The 19,451-nt window shown below is 41.2% G+C and overlaps 2 protein-coding genes across 5 annotated transcripts in view; one reads left to right on the top strand and one right to left on the bottom strand.

Moving 5' to 3' along the window:
- Window positions 1–19,451, bottom strand: part of ISM1 (isthmin 1) — a 325,195-nt gene that overhangs the window by 188,892 nt on the left and 116,852 nt on the right. The gene's annotated exons all lie outside the window — the stretch shown is intronic.
- TASP1 (taspase 1) overlaps window positions 1–19,451 on the top strand; it is a 120,368-nt gene that overhangs the window by 83,043 nt on the left and 17,874 nt on the right. For all 3 annotated transcript variants that reach the window (XM_063125341.1, XM_063125340.1, XM_063125339.1), the window contains exon 12: window positions 18,017–18,127. In XM_063125341.1, coding sequence (XP_062981411.1) covers window positions 18,017–18,127 — 111 coding nt within the window. The remainder of the gene's footprint in view (window positions 1–18,016; window positions 18,128–19,451) is intronic.

The raw sequence follows: 19,451 nt of genomic DNA, 5'->3' as shown, positions 1-19,451 counted from the left end.
GCCCTGGAAAGCATTTTTTGTTTTAGGAAGTTTGCTAATAGGTTTTTAGACAGGAAAGGAGAGATAAAATGAGATAAAATGGTGAGATAAGTGTACTTTTTACACATCTTTTCATAAGAGTGTTTGAATTAGAATTGCATTTAAATTTGCTTTCAAAATTTGCTTTTTGCTTGGCTGTCATTTTTCCTGTAAATATATTCAATTTGCATTAAAAATGGCATTAATATGTTTGTTTTTTGTGGGTGCAATTACTGAATGCTTGTTACCATTAATTTCTCTTTTATCTTCTATCACATTAATCACCCCAATGAAAAATGGTATTTCAGGATGGAAAAATAGCTCTTTAACTTGATTAAGTCCTTGATGGAATTTTAACAAGATTCTGAATAGTTTCCTCACCTCCCTAATAAATACTTCCCAAAATACTACTGTATTTTTATAGGTGATTTTTTAAAAAAGGGATATTTAGAGCTTTATATATACAATGCATGCCTTTCTATGCTGATACCTTGCAGGGGATAAACCTACGGTGTTTTAGTTTAAATGCTGAAAAGAAACTTTTTACAGACAGTATAGTTCAATATTAGTGCTATTAGAGGCATGCCATCAAATCCAAAGAAGTCTGAAACACCAGCATGTGGCTTGGTAAAAGCTGTCATTTCTCAGAATCAGCACAGTTAAGTCTTTTTTTTACTTTTTTTCTTTTTCAAAAAGTACACCTAAGAGGTTATGCAAAAATAGTGGGCAAATGCTGAATAGCTCTTTTCTTCTAAACGTTCCTGCTGTTGATTTTAAGTAATACAAAAGTTTGCTTGAGCTGTAATGTATGATGCAAGTTTTCCCTCTCCTATGAAATAACTGTGAATAAAACTAGGTTAATAGCCTGTTCATGACAGTATGACTTGTTCTCTTAATCTCTTTTATTTAAAAAGTAGCATGCTTTGTGGTCACATTAAAATTTCTAATATAATTGTACCAGGCATGTCCAGAAATGATAGCTTGGCAAGAAAGAATTGAAAGTGATATTCAAAGGGTGGCCAGAACTGAAAATGTTACTTAAAGAACAATCGTATGGTTCCCTGGAGAGCATCCCAGCGTCCATAGGATGTGGCAGATCTCTTTTCAGGAGGTCATACAGCCTTGTGAGAAGGAATTTGAGTTTGGATCATTCCCCCACCCCATTGCAGCAGCTGCAGAAAGCACTGTGGCAGCTGGACTTAAGTCATAACACCAATGTTGGAAGAGCTTGGGGAGAGGAAAAAGGGGGTGGAAGGAGGAGGAGAGGCCAGGATTGCAGGATTGTAAAGCCCTTCCACCATCCATCGCACCGACAACTACCAGAAAAGGTGAAGAAAAAGAGGAACTTGAGTCGTTTTTGTCTCTATCCTCCTTCCATCTTGCCCGACTTGTGCTGGCAGAGTATAGGATAGATATACTCTGGGCTCCAATCTACACATACACACACACACACACACTACACAATTCAAATTTCTGTAGAGGTCTGAGAATACTACCGTATTTCTTCGATTGTAAGACGCCATCGATTGTAAGACGCACCCTACTTTCAGTACCATCAACAGGAAAAAACACACCTAAGACCACCCGTGATTCTAAGACGCACCCCATTTTTTAGAGATGTTTATATGGGGAAAAAAGTGTGCCTTAGAATCGAAGAAATAGGGTACTACTTTTGGGGGCATGTTTGATTTAGAATTTTTAAAATAGCAGGTGATGGACCACATAGTGGCAGATGTATTTTCCTTCCTTTTTTTTTTTTTTTTTTAGCAAACATTGTGGATGACACAAATGATGGTTGAGTTAGGAGTAGAATACCTGAATGATAGTGTGTTTTGTAAACACAATGGGTTTAATAAAGAGATACGATACACACAACAGTCTCATGTAGACTGAAAATGGTGTTCTGTAAACAGAAATATCTTTCGTAGAGAATAGGGGATTTTATAATTCATCTATTCCTTTCAAATTTAGCCAAGTTTGTGGAATGCAAGCATGACAGTAAATATTTATCCTGTTTAGCAGGCAGGCAGATCTGGGCAGCTAACTATGGGAATATGTGTGGTTCTTTAGAATAGCACGTAAAATACTTTTAAACCTTGAAAACTGAAGATATTTCTTTTTAATGCTTGATTGTTTTATACTGTTGTTTTATACTTGAATGTTTTTAATTTTTGTGAACCGCCCAGAGAGCTCCAGCTATTGGGCGGTATAGAAATGTAATAAATAAATAAATAAATAAATAGTTTATCAAAGAGGATTCTGTTTGATCATCTCTTTGCAGCCCCTTAATTTAGGAGTGTGTACAGATCACCATGTAGAGTCTCTGCAGGAAGAAAGAATGCTCACACTGTAGGTACCTGGCTGGAGTGCTTCTCTATTAGTCCATGAGGCAGGAGTTGTGGCAGATACTTTCACACTCAGTTTTCCCCTTAAGTACTATGATCAGGAATAGAGAAGGTCTTCTGTTTATGTTGTTTCACAGCAACACAAGAACACTCTATGATTAGTCATTTGTAGATGCCAGCCACTCAAGCTTTTGAGTGTGTGTGTGAATTAAGCAATTATAGTTATGTGCACTAGTTGCTGGGAAACATGGGTGGGAGGGTGCTGTTGCACCATGTCCTGCTTGTTCATCCTTGGCCGATGGCTAGTTGGCCACTGTGTGAACAGAGTGCTGGACTAGAGGGACTCTTGGTCTGATCCAGCATCAGGGCACTTCTTATGTTCTTATGAAGCAGCAAAGCTACTTTGACCCTTATCTTTACAACTCACTTCCACCTGAGTATGCATACTCAGCCTCAGCAGTGATGAAGAAAAGTCTGCTCATCTTTGTAAGAGTGCTACCTGGTCTACAAGGTTGGTGTTTGTGAAGCATTGCATTTCCTGAGGTGCATATTGGATGCTACTGTGTTAAGAGTCTTCAGGTAATGTGGCTTGTCGGCCTTCCATACATAGGACTGGGCAAAAGGCCGTAAAGCAATAAACTAGATTGTTGACCTGTAACAGTTGATCACAGAATGTCCTCTGTATAGTTGCACAGCCGGCCTTCCTCCCCTGCCCATAAGGTCTTTCTTTCAAAACTCTTCCCATTGGCCTCTACTGCACTCCTAAGGGAGCTGAGCAGGAAAACGGTCAACTAACTCTCTCAGTTGTTGCACTTCCTGGCTCATGTGAAAAAGAGAAGAAGTGTGTGTGTTTGAATAACAGAGAGAGTGCTTGAAGAATAGTTACCAGGCAAGTGAATCCGGTGTGGGTTTTGTTTTTTAAAAAAGAAAATACTTACATTCCTTTAATGTAATTCTGAGAGAACAAAATGTTTTGAAACTGTAAATATAGAACTTAGGGCGTCTTGAAACATGTATGCAGAACCAGGCACCCTTCCCAGCGTGATTGTGGGCATACAAGTGATTTCTTTCTTTCTTTTTTTTTTAGAATGGAAATTCCTTCATCATTTTTCTCCATGAAACTCATTAGGTAGTTTGAAGTCTTTTGATTATGGAATTTTAGAATCCTATAAAAGCTTAGTAAAAAGTACACTTTGTTTTCAGTTCTGACCTAGAAATACTAACGCATGCATTCATATTATTCACATGGAAAAGAAAGACCAAGCTCTTCCAACCCTCCCATGTACTTGGAATTTTGTCTCAAACCCCACAGTTGACCTTGCTTGCTCTGCACCATTGCCTATTGCCATGGAAGTGAACAAACCAAATATCTATTGCTTTTTCGGATGATTTTCAGTTTTACTGGATTTAAAAGCTGTTTTTTGGGGGAGGGTTCAGCATAGATTCTGATTAATTATCTAAATAATTGGCACCAAAGAATTATCTGCCCCCCCCCCAGGCATTTTCCATCCAAACAGTACATTGTATTTCGGTTGCATAAAAGGCTTACTGTGTGGATAATTCTGGTTGTGTGATAATAGGTAACAGGCAACCACTTTTCTTCTTTTAAATACAACATTAAAATTTTCTTAGAAGCTTTACCTTGTTGCAATTATGGGTTGCCTTTTACATTAGGGATGGAGGATAAGCATTTTAAAACTTTCCCCCAAAAGAAGCAGCACACTCGCTGCTTCTGCTACAACATGAAAGATTTGGGAGCTGGCTGTGCTTGGAGGGATTTCATTTGCTGCTGTCTCTGCCAGTTAAGCTAAGACCTACCTCTCCTGCTCACAAGGTATAAAGGCATCCCTTCTGCATACATCCCTGTGTCGTGGAAAGTGTGACACAAGTGTGCACTTAGTGTTGCCCTTGAGGTTGTGCTGAGAATACACATATGATTCTACACTGCAAGGAGAGCCTAGGGTGTTATACTGTGCCTGGAGCACAAAGACCTGAGGGGAGAGAGTGAAGCAGATCCATGGGCAGAATTGAGAGATTGATTTATTCCTTAATCCCTTCCCTGTTTTTGTCCTACCTTACCTTATGTGTTTGGAAGTGATTTTGTAGAGCAATTGGAGTGGTGGTGGAATTTGAATGGGATTTTACTGGGATGTGGCAGGTTATTTTCTCTGTATGTGTTTCAGAACTGTTGTTTAAAATTGGGTAAGAAAAGGCATTTTAGATTTTCTGAAGTAATACTGGATCCTTCTTTTGCTAAGATCCAAGGAGAAAAATAAATGTCTTTAAAATTACTTTTTCAAATGTTAATTCTTGTAACATCCCTATATCAGTATGAAATTCTTGCACAAAATTCTAGTCGAATGGAATGTATTACTCCTAACCAGAGAGTAAACCCACCTGTTCATAGGGTTTTACCATCTAAGAAGTATAATCAAAGTAGCCCATCCTCCTAACAGTATTATTTTATTTTGTAAGCAGTTGATCTACTTGGATACAAGTAGATGCAATTTCAACTAAATTAGATAGTGCATTCCTGTGCAGGTCTACTTGGAACTAAACCCCTTTGACTTCAGTAGACCTTACTCCCATGCAAGTAGATACAGTATAGGATTGCACCTTAGTGCCTATGATAACACTCTTTGATATAAGAATGGATAAATAAGTTCAGGATTTTGATTCTAATTTACAGAATAAAACATAGAGAAATTATAGAATTAAACATCTGGTTGAGGGAGAAGGAATTACTGATAAACTGATTTTCCAACCTAAATTTATAGTTTATGGTCAATGCATTTTTAATCACAATAACCTGAGAAGTCCTGTAATAGGGTTAAAGATAATATTGCACCAGCATCTGCATATAACAATGGGTTTGTATCAGCAGTTTGTCAAGATAGAGATATACATGTACCCTTTCATGCCCAGATGACCCACCAGGGTTGCCAGGATCTTTCTGAAGATCCTGAATGCTGAACAAAACCTATTGGAACTGGGGTGAAGGGTGTCCAAGAGTCCAAAAACTACTGTAGGATCGGAGCTTAGAACTACTGCATCCCTCTTGTTCAGAAAATAACTAAATTTTATCAATAATAGTTTAGAATTTCTTTTTAAAGTTTGTATCTGTATCTCTTCAGTGCACTAGAAAAGACAAGTAACATTGATTTTTCTTCTGTTGACACAAATCAAGGTTGCAATTTACTGCTAGTTGACTACCAATTGATAAAATATTTTATCAATATCTTTGAGTGAACCTTCATTTATAAAACTGACTAGATGTACTGTACAACTTACAAATGTTCTAGCAATATTTATATGTCAACTTCAAAGTCTTGAAATGCTGCTAGTAAAAAACTGAGTGAATTTGAAAAATGGAGTGACAAGAACTCTCAGACTGCTGTTCAATTTTCTCATGGTACAATTGATGTAATAGCTACAACATTCCTCTTCAGAATTTATGCTAACAGAATATCTGAATACAGAATTCAGGAAGCATTAGGCCATTTATGAATGATGACTTTCCTACACTGATATCTCTTCTGTGTAGGAAAAAGTGTGTAAGATGAATGTACACTGTCACCAATAAATGTCTGTGTTTAGCTGCCTCATATACATGCATCAGACTACATATGTTCCTTGCACATCATGTTTGTCTGTATTTATTTGTTACATTTATATCCCGCCTTTTCTCCAAGGAGCCCAAGCCAGTGTACATGATGCTTCTCTCCATTTTATCCTAACAACCTGTGAGGTAGATTAGGCTGAGTCAGTGACTGGCCCAAAGTCACCCAGTGAGCTTTATGGCTGAGTGAGGACTAGAACTTTGGCCTTCCGTATTCCAGTCTAAAACCCTAACCACTACACCACACATGCTCTTGTATGCTTTCTCTTACATAGGAAAAATAACTGGGTAGGAAAAGATCATATGTGAAGTTGCCTCTAGTGCAGGAGGAAGGAATGAGTTGGAATTGGGACCCAGGAATTTTCATATCGAATCCAAACCTAATAAAAGCCGATGTAGTAATGCACATTGTTCAGCTACATAAGTCATTCAATAGTTGAGGCAGTCAAGCCAGTGTGGTGTAGTGGCTAGAGTGTCGAACTGGGAATCGGGAGATCCGGGTTCTAGTCCCCCACTCGGCCATGGAAACCCACTGGGTGACTTCAGGCCAGTCACAGACTCTCAGCCCAGCCAACTTCACAGGGTTGTTGTTGTGAAGATAAAGTGGAGAGGAGGAGTATTATGTATGGGTTCCTTGCAGGAAAAAAGGTGGGATATAAATGCAAGAATAATAATAAAAAAAGCAATGTGGATTCTGAAATGAACTAGGAACAAATTATTCAAAACCAATGCAACCTACAGCATAAACAAAGGTCTTACAACATGATGGATGGCAAAGAGCTAGAAATATGATATTTCTGTTACATTGTCTTGTACATTGTACCAATTTTAGACAGAATTGTTTGTTTTTATGTATCTAAAGTACCTGTCCTCCACTTTTTACGGTTTAAAACATGTTGATGAGAAGGACTGTGGAGAGATCAGCCCTTTGTTTAAATAAATCTAGCTCTTTAAAAAAGCAAACAAAATGTGATGGATGTATGGAGATATGGAGAACAGGGAAGTATGCTGATCAGCAAGCCACTGCAACCCCTCATGAAGCTTTTGGAATCTGTCAAGCCCCCTCTCTAGCTTTTGAGTAGAGGTGGGGAGCCATAGTGGCCCATAAACCTGGCTAGGAAAATAGTGCCTGGCAGCTTCCTTGAAAATATTGGAAGCTCCTTCTCCATCTGTCTTAGATACTCTTTGGGAGGGTTAGGAAGCTCCTGAAATCTCGTCAGCTAAAGTGTAGCACACATCACCCAGTTTTCAAGGAACTGGAGCACACCCTGTTAGTCAGGCCAGACGTCCATACTTCCTATTTTTGAGCCATGTTCCTAAATCTATTTACTAGCTGAGGTTTTATTTGGAAAAGGTAGCTTAGCTGTCAACCATTTTGTTTTTAACTGTCATTGATTAATTTTTTCAAAATTTAAATGCCACTGTAAGGTAAACTAATTACAGATGCTCTTCAGTGTAGTAGTTAGCTTGTGGCTTTGTGGATTAGGATGAATTGTCTATGTAAGAGGACTATTTTATTACCGTCATATCTTTAGTTACACTTGAACAGCCTGTGTTGCAAAAATCCTGAAATAAATGTCTATTTTTCTCTTTGTTTGCATACTACTTAAAGTTTGATTTCTTCACTTTGTGGATATAGGGTGACATTGTGACTTAAAATGGTTGAGTGCGTTGTCACATTGTGGTTATTCTAGAAGATAAAACTTCTCTCATTCTTCAGCCACAAGGAAGAGATTTAATGCTGGAACTCTGGTTAGTCAGAGCTATCATTTGTTCAAAACAAGCCAACTTTAGCTCCAGTGGACCTTTCTTCCCATGCACACAGAAGATGCAGTGCCTGTTATTTGCGTCAGGCCAACAGTGCAAAAGGTTAAAGGGCCCCCCCCTTTATGCTAGGGTGCCAATTCAGATTGTGTTCCCCTGCCCCCCGTTCCTTTTTTAAAAAGCCTGCATGCTCTAGAGCTAATTACCTGACAAATGTAATGTCTAGTTTGACCATCTGTTTTATTTTTCTGATGCAGCACTCCAATGTCAGTTCTAAAACAAGCTCACATTCAATCCAGTTCATTGGATTTGATGCAAGCAAAGTTAGGTGATCCTCAAGTCCCTTGGAAATCAATGGAACAAATTAGTCTAACTTAATTTTAATAGGATTTTAGTTGGATTGGGACCATTGTCTAATGCCTTTTCACTCCCTTTCATATGACTTTAATATTCAGGTTGCCCAAATTAGACAAATTAAACTAATTTCTAATTGATTTGTGGAATCATACGAATGTTTCTGGTGCAATGTAATAGTCTGTGAAATGGATACCATAATCTTTGACAATGTTTATAGGGATGGATGTGCAGAGATTCTGAATTCAATTGCAGGCATTGGTATTGCTCAAGGCTTGTTGGTTTCTGATAGTTTGCATCAGAGCAGTATTCAGTGCTTTAAACCATCCATCTTTGTACATAGTGCTCAGAACTCTTAAGATGAGAAAACACATCTTTTGGTGTGACGTTACAAACATTGTTTGTGTATGTGTGTGCATGCTCACTCACACATTCTCAAGTAAAATAAATGAAATAGTTGTCCTCCACTCTTGTTGCTTGATACGTAGGGTAATAAACATTTAGCAAATGTGTGATCAAAGACTCTTTGGCCTTAACTGACTTGTTACATTTGCATTTAATCCTGTGGCTTAAGTTGTTTAGGTCATATTTAAACCATAAAATACTTTCCACATTTTAAAACGTATGAGATTAATTTTAAGTCACACAGAAAAAGGAATGCTTAAGTTTTATTTGGCTAATTTAAAAATAATTGCAGCTTCTGGTATAGCACCTTTTAAAAAGTATGTTTTGAATTTTAAAGGCAACATTTGTCAGGCAGTTGTTTTCTGTTCCCTTGCCAATGTTTTTAAGGGACTTCTCAGCATGACACAAACAGTATACAAACAGCAATGACTTTGGCCAGCTTTCTTCAGCAGTGGGCAGTGTAACTCTAGAAGGCCCAATATTTTAAGCCCCGCTATTTAGCTTCAAATGAAATGTCACCCTAGTGGTAGTGTGCTCATTCTTTTTTGGAAGTACAAGAAAAGAATATTTCCAAACACTTTGAAAAGTGTCTGTAAAGCCTCGATTTAAGTGTGTTTGTTCCATTCCTCTGAGTATATGGGAGGGGATCCTGAAGGACTTAATTGGATCCCTTTCCCTCCTATTCCATATGGTGCGGAGTACACAGGGACATGGCCAAGCCAGTACCTTCAGAGTGCAATAAGTTGTGCTATACAGCCATAGAGAGGAGTGGGATTCCTGGATCTACCTTTGAGGGAGGGGGGAGGCATGTGTGGGCCTCCCAGGGAGAACAATGGCCATGGGCATTGGCTTGTGCCTGGCACTGCTAACGAAACATGAAGTGTACTTTTATCATCATAGTTCTAATAGGAAACTTAATGGCTCTATGTTGACCTGAAGGGCAGTGGAATGAAATCAGCTATGGATAAAATGGGCAGAAAATTTTTACTTCATTGTTGTTGTTGTTTTAAAAAACAGACAAATCCCAAAGATGTTCTGAGAAGGGCTCCGTAAGCACAAAGGGCAGAATCCAGTACTGCCCGCAGACTAATGGAACCTATCGCTAGCGCAATGGGAACCTAGTGGTTCCTAAAGCCATTGGAAAACTGGCAGAAACACTTGTTTTTGGAACGTCACAGAAGGGAGCTTCGCAGACCTGTCTAATTCCAGAAACTAGCCTTCTTTTTCGTGGTCTCTGTGCATCACATTATGGGCTCTGCGCTGGCGCTGAGCTTTGCCTCGGAAATACTTCTCTAGCTGAGAAACGTTAATTTTGGCGGTAACCCTCCCCCACCATCCACTGTGCATGACTGCGCGTGTTCCCGCCTTCCCCTCAGTTCCTTTGCGACCGCCTTAGCTGCTGCCTCGCAGGAATGCTTCTCCTCCTCATCCTAAAAGTTTGAGTAGCTGAGTTACCTATATATATATTCTATATCCGTTCTTTCTTCTCTAACTCTTATCTCTTCTTTCTTCTGTATCTTTCTCCCAAAAAAATGTTGTTAAAATTTTCCCTTCTCTCTTTACTTTATCTTGCATGGCCCTTAAGGCACCCTTTCGAAAGTGCGTCCGCTGTGGCAACAAATTACCTGCAGCGGACAGACACTCACTCTGCTTACTGTGCCTTGGCGAATCACACGTAGTTGAAACGTGCCATTTCTGCCAAGGTTTTTCGAAACAAACCAGAAGACACAGAGCAGACAGACTTAAAGCTGAGCTCTGGAAACAAACACTCCAAAAGGTTGATAAACCCAAGACAGTGGCTACCTCGACCACGCCCTTGCAAGATTCGATATCGACTGAACCCTCGACATCGGCGTCACGCAACGAATCATCGACATCGAAGTGTTCTCTTACCGTATCAACAGCGAAAAAGCTAGCAAAAAAAGCTAAAAACGCTAAGTCTCCTCCTACCACGCACGACAAACCTAAGAAAAAGAGACCCAAAACCGGGCATACCTCCACCACGCCCAGCGGTTATAACAGAGAGTTCTAACCCGGCAGAATTCCCGGCTGTTGAACTACTCTCCACAATTTCAGAAGGGGAAATTCGAGAACCACCGACTCCTACACAGCTATCGAATATACCTCTCACTCAAAGAGACCTGCCGAGCACTGATAACACAAGGCACGGTCAATCTTCTCCTCCTCATCGACCCACATCTAGACCCGCATCTAGAGCAAGATCGAGGGAACACAGCGAAACCCACTCTCGAGCCGAATGCTACGAGCGAGATAGACGTTTCTCTAGATCTCGATCTCGACATCGATCACCATCAGCCTATAGCGACCGATACGCTAATAGACATCGACACTATTACCATAGCAGATCCAGATCACCATACCATGATCACGATCGCTACTCTGAATATTCATACCCTCCAAGGCACTACGAATATTATTACAATAGGAGACCATCTCACCGTGAGGAACGTAACACACAACATCCTCCACAACCTCAAGCACAAAACCCGGCAACGACATCGTCTAATACAGACACACGCCTAATACCAGCTCAAACAACACGCGATGAACCACGCGCAACTTCACCAAGATCTCCAATACTCGTTGAAGACTACGAGTCTGACTCCTCATCGACATCAGCAGAACAACCGTCCTTGCCCTCACCTGATGACAACCTTGGCCCCAAAGAAAGAGGATCACCTTCCGAAGAGATGGGCTCCTTTGCAGAGCAAATACTCCGCATGGCTCATGCCCTCGGCGTCGATGCACAACAACAACAAGAGCAGGTTACAGACCCCATCTTCGAACCAATATTCACTGAGGCATCGGCTCCAGTAGAAATTCCATTTGCACCTACTCTACTTCAGGCTGTTAAACAAACATGGACCTCTCGTTCGTTAATGACACCGACATCTCGTCGCTTAGAATCGATGTACAGGGTTCAAAAGAAAGACGTAGAATTTCTATTTACTCACCCACGCCCAAATTCGATAATAGTCGAGTTGTCCCATTCAAGATCTCAGAAATTCCACTCTTCCACTGTGGACAAAGAGGGTAGAAGATTAGACTTCCTTGGCCGAAGAGCATTCTCTGCATCAGCTCTAGACTTACGGGTCACTAACTATCAAGCCCTTATGTCCCGATAGCAGTTATTTCTTTGGGACAAAGTCGGCTCACTGTGCGATTATTATTTGCCCGAAGACCAGAGGGAATTAGCTCGTGTTTTCCAATCAGAAGCTTCAAGCCTATCAAAACTTCAAATCAATACTACTCGACACCAGACAGACTGCTATGCCAAGCTGATGATGGGCTCCGTAGCCCTTAGACGCCATGCCTGGCTTAGGTCAGCAGGAATGGCACCAGAGGCACGTTCAAGAATAGAAGAACTGCCATTCGATGGCGACGGACTATTTAATGCTTCCACAGACGAAAAAATGGACACAGTCCAAAAAGCCAGAAATAATGCAAAAAAGATGGGATTAGGCCAGCAGAACCAACTCCAACCCCAAAGAGGGCGTAAATGGTTCCGTCAATACCAGATGTACCCCCAAAAATCAACGGACAAAACATCAAGATTCCAACCTACGCAATCCTTCCAACGAAAACCATATGCTCCAACCAACCACTTCCGACCTCAGCAGAAACCGGACAATTTACACAAGCGGCGTCTTTGACTCGAGCTTCCTAAACAACCAATACATTGCATTCAGCGATCGTCTATCCAATTTTTACCACGCCTGGGAAACTATCACCACAGACACCTGGGTACTCCAAATTATCCTCCGAGGATACAAAATCGAGTTCGAGACCCTCCCTCCTCTCGGTACCATGAAGATCACGACGCCCTCCACCACACTCACCCACGAAACTACCATCCTCCTCTCAAAAGGAGCTATAGAACGTGTTCCACCCGAATTCAGTCGCAGAGGTTTTTTCTCCAAATACTTCACCGTACCGAAAAAGGATGGGGGTCTCCGACCGATCTTAGACCTCAGAAATCTCAACAACTTCATTCGCCCCAAAAAGTTCAAAATGACGACGCTACACAATATCCTACAACTTCTAAGAAAGAATGCATAGTTTGCGGTTGTAGACCTAAAAGACGCTTATTTTCATATTTCCATCGCCGAGACACACCGACACTACCTCCGATTTGCCATCGGAGAACAGATTTATCAATTCTGCGTACTCCCCTTTGGACTCAGCACAGCTCCACGCGTAGTCTGTGCCCACCTCCGCCTATCCAACGTCGAGGTATACCCATACCTAGACGATTGGTTACTGACATTGGACTCAAAGGAAACCTTGTGCGACAACATCTCCCTGACGCTTCAAACCCTACACACTCTCGGACTCTACGTAAACCCCGAGAAATCAATCTTACAACCAACTCAATCCATAAAATTCATAGGGGCAAGATTAGAATCAGCTGGGGAAGAGCATACTTACCTCGAGATCGAGCGCACCGTCTCATCCACAAAACAAAGGCCCTCATCATGAAACCACGCACATCGGCTCACAAAATCTAACGCCTCCTAGGATACATAGCATCAACTACCACAGTCGTGCAATAGGCCAGATTCCATATGCGCCCTCTACAGCTTTGGTTCCTTCACCACTACAACAAAGACCGCGACACAAAAAGACACTTCCTAAACATCCCACCCACGGTTATCGACAGCCTTCAATGGTGGACAAAGCCACATCACCTCTTAAGTGGAGTCCCCTTCCAACAACCAGCCCCATCCAGAATACTTACCACCGATGCATCCACAACAGGTTGGGGAGCCCACTGCGGAACACTACAAATCCAAGGCCAGTGGACAACCAAAGAGTCTACCAACTACATCAACTTCTTAGAACTAGAGGCAGTCAGAAAAGCCCTCAAAGCATTCGAGCCATACATCAAAAATCATCATGTGCTCACCGACAATACCACGGTGTTATGGCACATAAACAAGCAAGGGGGCACAAGATCCCCAAAATTAGTCGACCTCACTCTTCAAATCCTCAAATGGTCTATCCCCAAAGGGATATATCTGTCCGCTCTTCACATAGCTGGGGACGACAACACCCTCGCAGACTCTCTCAGCCGCACACTAACTCTCCATCACGAATGGCAATTGTCGAACGCGGTACTACATCAAATCTTCGAAACCTGGGGTCAACCAAAAGTGGACCTATTCGCCACAGCAGAGAACACCATATGCAAAGAATTCTGCTCCAGAGGAGGGGTAGGTCACGGTTCCATGGGAGACGCATTCATGCACAAATGGACGAATGCCCTCTTCTACATATTCCCACCTTTCCCACTACTAAACAAAGTGATTATGAAAATCACACAGGACAAAACAAACTGCATTTTAATTGCACCATGGTGGCCCAGGCAGGCATGGTTCTCACCACTAACGCGTCTCACCAACGGCCACACCTACCGACTACCCTTGACCCCATCCCTCCTGTCATGCAACAACGGACAAATCCTCCACCCCGATCTACACAGACTCAAACTCACGGCATGGAGGATTGACCACAATTACACCTAGACAACGGCACATCACCTAAGTCTCCACGTCTACCACCAGAAGTTCAACACGTCCTATCAGCATGCATAAAACAGTCCACCAGGGCATCCTATGCCAAAAAATGGACACGCTTCCGTACTTTCGCAGCGGCGAACTCCTTCCAATCCGACCAATGCTCCATTGCCAATATATTAACCTTCTTACACCACCTATATGAAAAAGAACTAAAGTATTCTTCTATTTGTGTCTATCTAGCCGCTATATCGGCACATTGAGGGGAAATTCAACATAGGTCCATCTTCTCCACTCCAATAATAAAGAAGTTCCTACGGGGCCTCAAAAACCTAATACCCCCAGTAAGACCTATTGCCCCCAACTGGAGTCTATCTGTGATTCTAAATGCACTAACAACAAAACCATTCGAACCTCTTGCTACCGCTCCTATACACCTTCTTTCTTGGAAGGTAGCATTCTTAGTAGCAATAACGTCGGGGAGGAGAGCAAGCGAACTGTCAGCACTCCGCATCGACCCCCCTTTCACTATCTTTCACAAAGATAAAGTTGTCTTAAGACCAGACATTGCCTTCTTACCTAAGATAGTGTCAGATTTCCATATCAACCAACATATCGTCCTTCCAACATTCTTCCCTTCTCCATCGACAGACCTGGAAAAAACATTACATTGTCTAGATGTGAGGAGAGCATTAGCGTTCTACAAAGACAGAACAAAGACATTTCGAAAATCCCAAAATCTCTTCATTTGCTATGGAGGCAAACAAAAAGAACAAACACTCTCCACTCAAAGACTCGCTCAGTGGATAGTACATACTATCACGCTAGCCTACCGTCTAGCTAAAATACACCTTCCTCAAGGAGTACGGGCACATTCGGCAAGGAGTTTAGCCACTTCCACTGCCTTTGCAAAAGGAATTTCGTTAGAGGATATCTGCAAAGCAGCGACATGGTCACGTCCTCTAACTTTCGTTAAACACTACAGCATCGACACCCGCTCTCGGAGAGACTCTTCATTCGGCAGAGCAGTGTTATCAGCTGTACTCCAGTGACACCGACCCACCACCGGTGAGTGTTAGCTTGGTAATCGCCCATAGTGTGATGCACAGAGACCACGAAAAAGAAATGCATGTTGCTTACCTGTAACTGTAGTTCTTTGAGTGGTCATCTGTGCAGTCACACAACCCTCCCACCGTCCCCACTTCGGTGTCATACACTGAAGGATTATCCTCTCGGTACCAAGATCGTTAGTCGGTCTCAAAGGAACTGAGGGGAAGGCGGGAACACGCGCAGTCATGCGCAGTGGATGGTGGGGGAGGGTTCCCGCCAAAATTAACGTTTCTCAGCTAGAGAAGTATTTCCGAGGCAAAGCTCAGCGCCAGCGCAGAGCCCATAGTGTGACTGCACAGATGACCACTCAAAGAACTACAGTTACAGGTAAGCAACATGCATTTTCCTGCCATTTCCAGGTTTCCTGAAAATGGGAGTTATGGTTGTGCTCGTGGCAGGTCCTGCGAATGCAACGGAATCAGCGGAGGCACAGCAGCAAGTATTGGATACTGCCCAACACCCTCCCATAGAAACAGAATGTTCAAAAATTTTTAGAGCAGTGATGAAAACAAGGGGTCACTTTCTCTGGGCCTACTCAACAAAGCAAAGTGGTCCTTCTAGTCAATCTTCTACCCCTTCCACACACAAGGAAAATAGGATCTCTCCTAGACAGTGAGTACCCCATTGTACTGCTTAGGTTAGGATCTTGCCATATAGCTGACTCTGATATGTTTCCCCCTTTGTAGTGGTATAGCACACATTTGGGACTGGTGATAATGCAGGGGGAATAGGATTTAAGCCCCCTCTCTGGACTGGTCAAGCTCAGGACCACCTGCACTGGCCTACCATCATCAATTTCTCCATCCCAAACTATCATTTCAGGTGAGAAGGGAGACTGGGCCGTTCTTATGAGTCCTTAACTGGTTTTTTTAAAATTAAATCCCCAGTTATTATCCAGTTCCTCTTCATTACAGTTTTGTATTTATTACCAGTATCTGCTTTGCTAGACAGCACTGCTTAGCCACAATAAAATGGCCTGAGCACTTCACGAGCATCATAATGTCTTTTTATTCTCGTTAAATCCTAAATCACACCATCCCTTGAAACTAATAGCACAAGTTGCCTTTAGACAGGGCAAATTGGCCTGCTGAGGGGCTTTTTATCTGCTACGTATCCGCAGTTACAAAAAAGTTCCCCTTAATTCAGAATGTCCTGTTATTGGAAGTCCTTTTAATAAACCAGCACGATACTTCATAGAATATATGAAAAGATATTGTCTTGCAATGGCATTGTAAACATATGTGTTAGAGATATGAAAAGCAAGACTGTCTTGGTTGCTTTCTTACGTGTGTGTGCTTCTACTTATAACCCGAAGGTAATGAACACTTTGCTTTCCATTGTAATCCTGATTTGTTATTTGTTTATTTGTTTGAATTATTTTTTATGCTGCTCCTCAGTTGAGATGTGAAAGGCCGGAAAAAAACTGGAAAAATTCCGGGGGGTGGGGCGGGGAATGGTTTTCTCCCATGTTTTTACTAGGCCTTTTTTAGGTTTTTTTCTGAAAAATTGAAAAAATGAAGAAAAAATGGGTTATGGGATGTTTTATTTTAGCATGATGAATAAAATGTTTAAGACAAGGTGTTCAAATGTTTACTTCTCCAAATGATTTCTAAAAACTATGTACAGTATCAGATTGTCACAATTTCTGTGCACCAAGGACAAGCAAATCCTAGGTTGCAAATTGAGATTACAGCTCTCAAATTCAAGAGCAAGATGCATATCTGCCTCTAGGGGGCACTGCCACTGAAACAGAGGCTGAAACTGATAGGGATAGCTATAACTCAGAAAATGAGTCTGATTGAATTTCATGCATATTCATTGAATCTTGGTCCTCCCTTTTTCTCAGTTCTTTTTATGGGAATGGGTGCTTTATGTCTGTTCAGCACTGTGGAGGACTAGCAGAGACATTAATAAACTTCTTTGCTATTAATGTTGACGGTTTCCTCTGTTTTTGTTTTTAATTATTTTTTGCCTACGCCTCATAAACTGGCAAAACTAAAGAGGTTCCTTACAGTTCAGGTGTTCCCAACAGTTCAGGAGCTTGTAGCACACAAAGAAGTAAATTCAATTTGTAATAATTGTTTGAATACACTGTACTTTTAATATACCAAATGTAATAATTTTATACCAAACCAACTTGGACTTAATTACATTTTATGTTCCTAAAGTCACAAAGTGACTTTCAATCTGTAAAAACTGCTAATATTGCATTATTTTAATTTTTCCGAAGATTTCATTTCCCCCCCGAAACCCCCCGGAAAAAACCCGATTTTTTCCCATGACTTCAAAATTTCCAGAAATTTTACATGTCCACTCCACTCCTCAGCCTAAAAGGCCCCAAAGTTTTTAATCAATTGAAGACAGCCCATACCTGCAGGCATACAATCTAAAAAGACAAGACACACAAGGAAAAATGCATGGGGAGGGAAGAGGGAGACAATTAATTCTTTTGGCACAGCTGGTGGAAAGACTCTGTTTCCCCCCTCTCCTTTCCCTCACATCAGCCTGCTGGAATGGTTGCTGGTGGCTGCAGTCGAGGGAGAAAGAGCCTTCACATGGGAGGCGTTTCAGCAGGGCTGGTGGAATGGTGCTGCAGTCCGTCTCATCTCCCTCCATTCAGCCTGTTGGAATGGCTGTTGTTGTGAACCCTCTTTATTGCTTTGTATTGGCTGGAGACAGACTATCAAGTTATAACAGAGTTGATCCACTGGGAGTAAGTAGAACATTCATGGAAATTATACCTGATGCAGCTTTTTTTGGCAATGAGCATCCATTTCAAAAGGGAGACAGCAGAGTTTTAAAAGTCCATTTGCTCATTCATTTCCCATATTTTCTCATCCCATCCCTCTCCTATTTCTATGCAGGTTCACCTTTTCTAGCCAATGAGGATGGTGTTCTTGGAGGAGTGATAGTTCTTCGATCTTGTAGGTGTTCTACAGAACCCAACTCTTCACAAGATAAGCAGTCTCTGCTAGGTAAGAGTTTGAGGAAAGCTCTGAATGAATAGTGTATTCCAAAAGAGCGTGTTAACATCAGGTGCTTAAGTAGGTATATTTTTAAAAAAGAAAATTTCGGAGAGCTTAAAAAATGAAGGAAAGGAAACAAGGATTTAAAATATACATTAATTATAGCCCCTAAAGTGCTTGTTTCCAAACACAGACTCTTACCAAATTTTTAATTTGTCAGCAACATTCTGGAGATTCTAAAGTAAGTTAAAATGTGGTTGGGAGTGGGATGGTTGGTGGTGAGGGTCCAAATGACCACCTATTGAAGGCTGAATATCAGCAGAAAGGAGGTCACACAAAGGCCTATTCCTTGACTCCCCTCAATTTTAGGAAGTCAGTCCCTATAGCCTTTAAAAAACGGTAGCTAAGGGGATTTGAGGGGTTATTGCTTACACACACAAAATGCAGAGTACCTAGTTCCTAGAGGGTTGTCATGAAATTAATTTTGTAAGCACTTCTTTCCAGTTTACTCCTAGCCTAAATTATAAACGAAGGCAGATTGTGTTGAGGAAGGTCATTTTATTGTAAAGTTATAGCATTGGAATATTGTTTTATATGTTTTGCAAGACTTATGAATTAAACCTTGAATTGTTCATCACTATAGATGGATGCTTTTCAATTTATTGTATTGTAAGAATCTACAGTAGTGTGTAGTCAGTGCTCTAAACAAGACAATTTATTTATTTATTTAAAATATTTATATCCCGCCCTATATCACTAAGATCTCAGGGCGGCGTACAGATAAAAACATACAGTACAAAACAATAAATATACACAGTTAAAAACAAATTAAACCATAATCCAAGTTAAAACAATATATAATTTAAAAGCAATAGATGCAGTTAAAACAGTTAAAACAATGTGCCAGTGAGTTTAACTATCAAAGGCTTTGTTAAAAAGCCATGTTTTTACTTGGCGTCAGAATGCAATCAATGTTGGCAACAACCTAAGATGAGCTAAAATGAGAGATTGTTTTTTTGTGTGTGTGAACCTGTTCGCACCCTTTGAAAAGTGGCCCCATGTTTGACTGGTTTTTCATATGTATCAAAGGGATGCAAAAAAAAATTGTGGGTGGGATGTTTTGTTGCTAAGCACACCAGACCAACATCCTGATTTGCTGCAGTAAAATCACTGCAGAATGGCAAAATCTGGTTGCCTCTGAAACAAGGATGTGTTTACCTTCTCTCAGCTATTCAGAGTGAGGGCAAATCAATTAGTTTTGTTTGCTCTTAGTGTAGTCATATAGAAAATCCAATTGGCTACATAGTGCCATGAATGGCTGGGATCACTTCAC

This window comes from Elgaria multicarinata, chromosome 4 (assembly GCF_023053635.1).
Source record: "Elgaria multicarinata webbii isolate HBS135686 ecotype San Diego chromosome 4, rElgMul1.1.pri, whole genome shotgun sequence".
NCBI lineage: Eukaryota > Metazoa > Chordata > Lepidosauria > Squamata > Anguidae > Elgaria > Elgaria multicarinata.
Note: the sequence above shows the minus strand (reverse complement) of the source record. Positions and strands in the feature narration are given on the sequence as shown.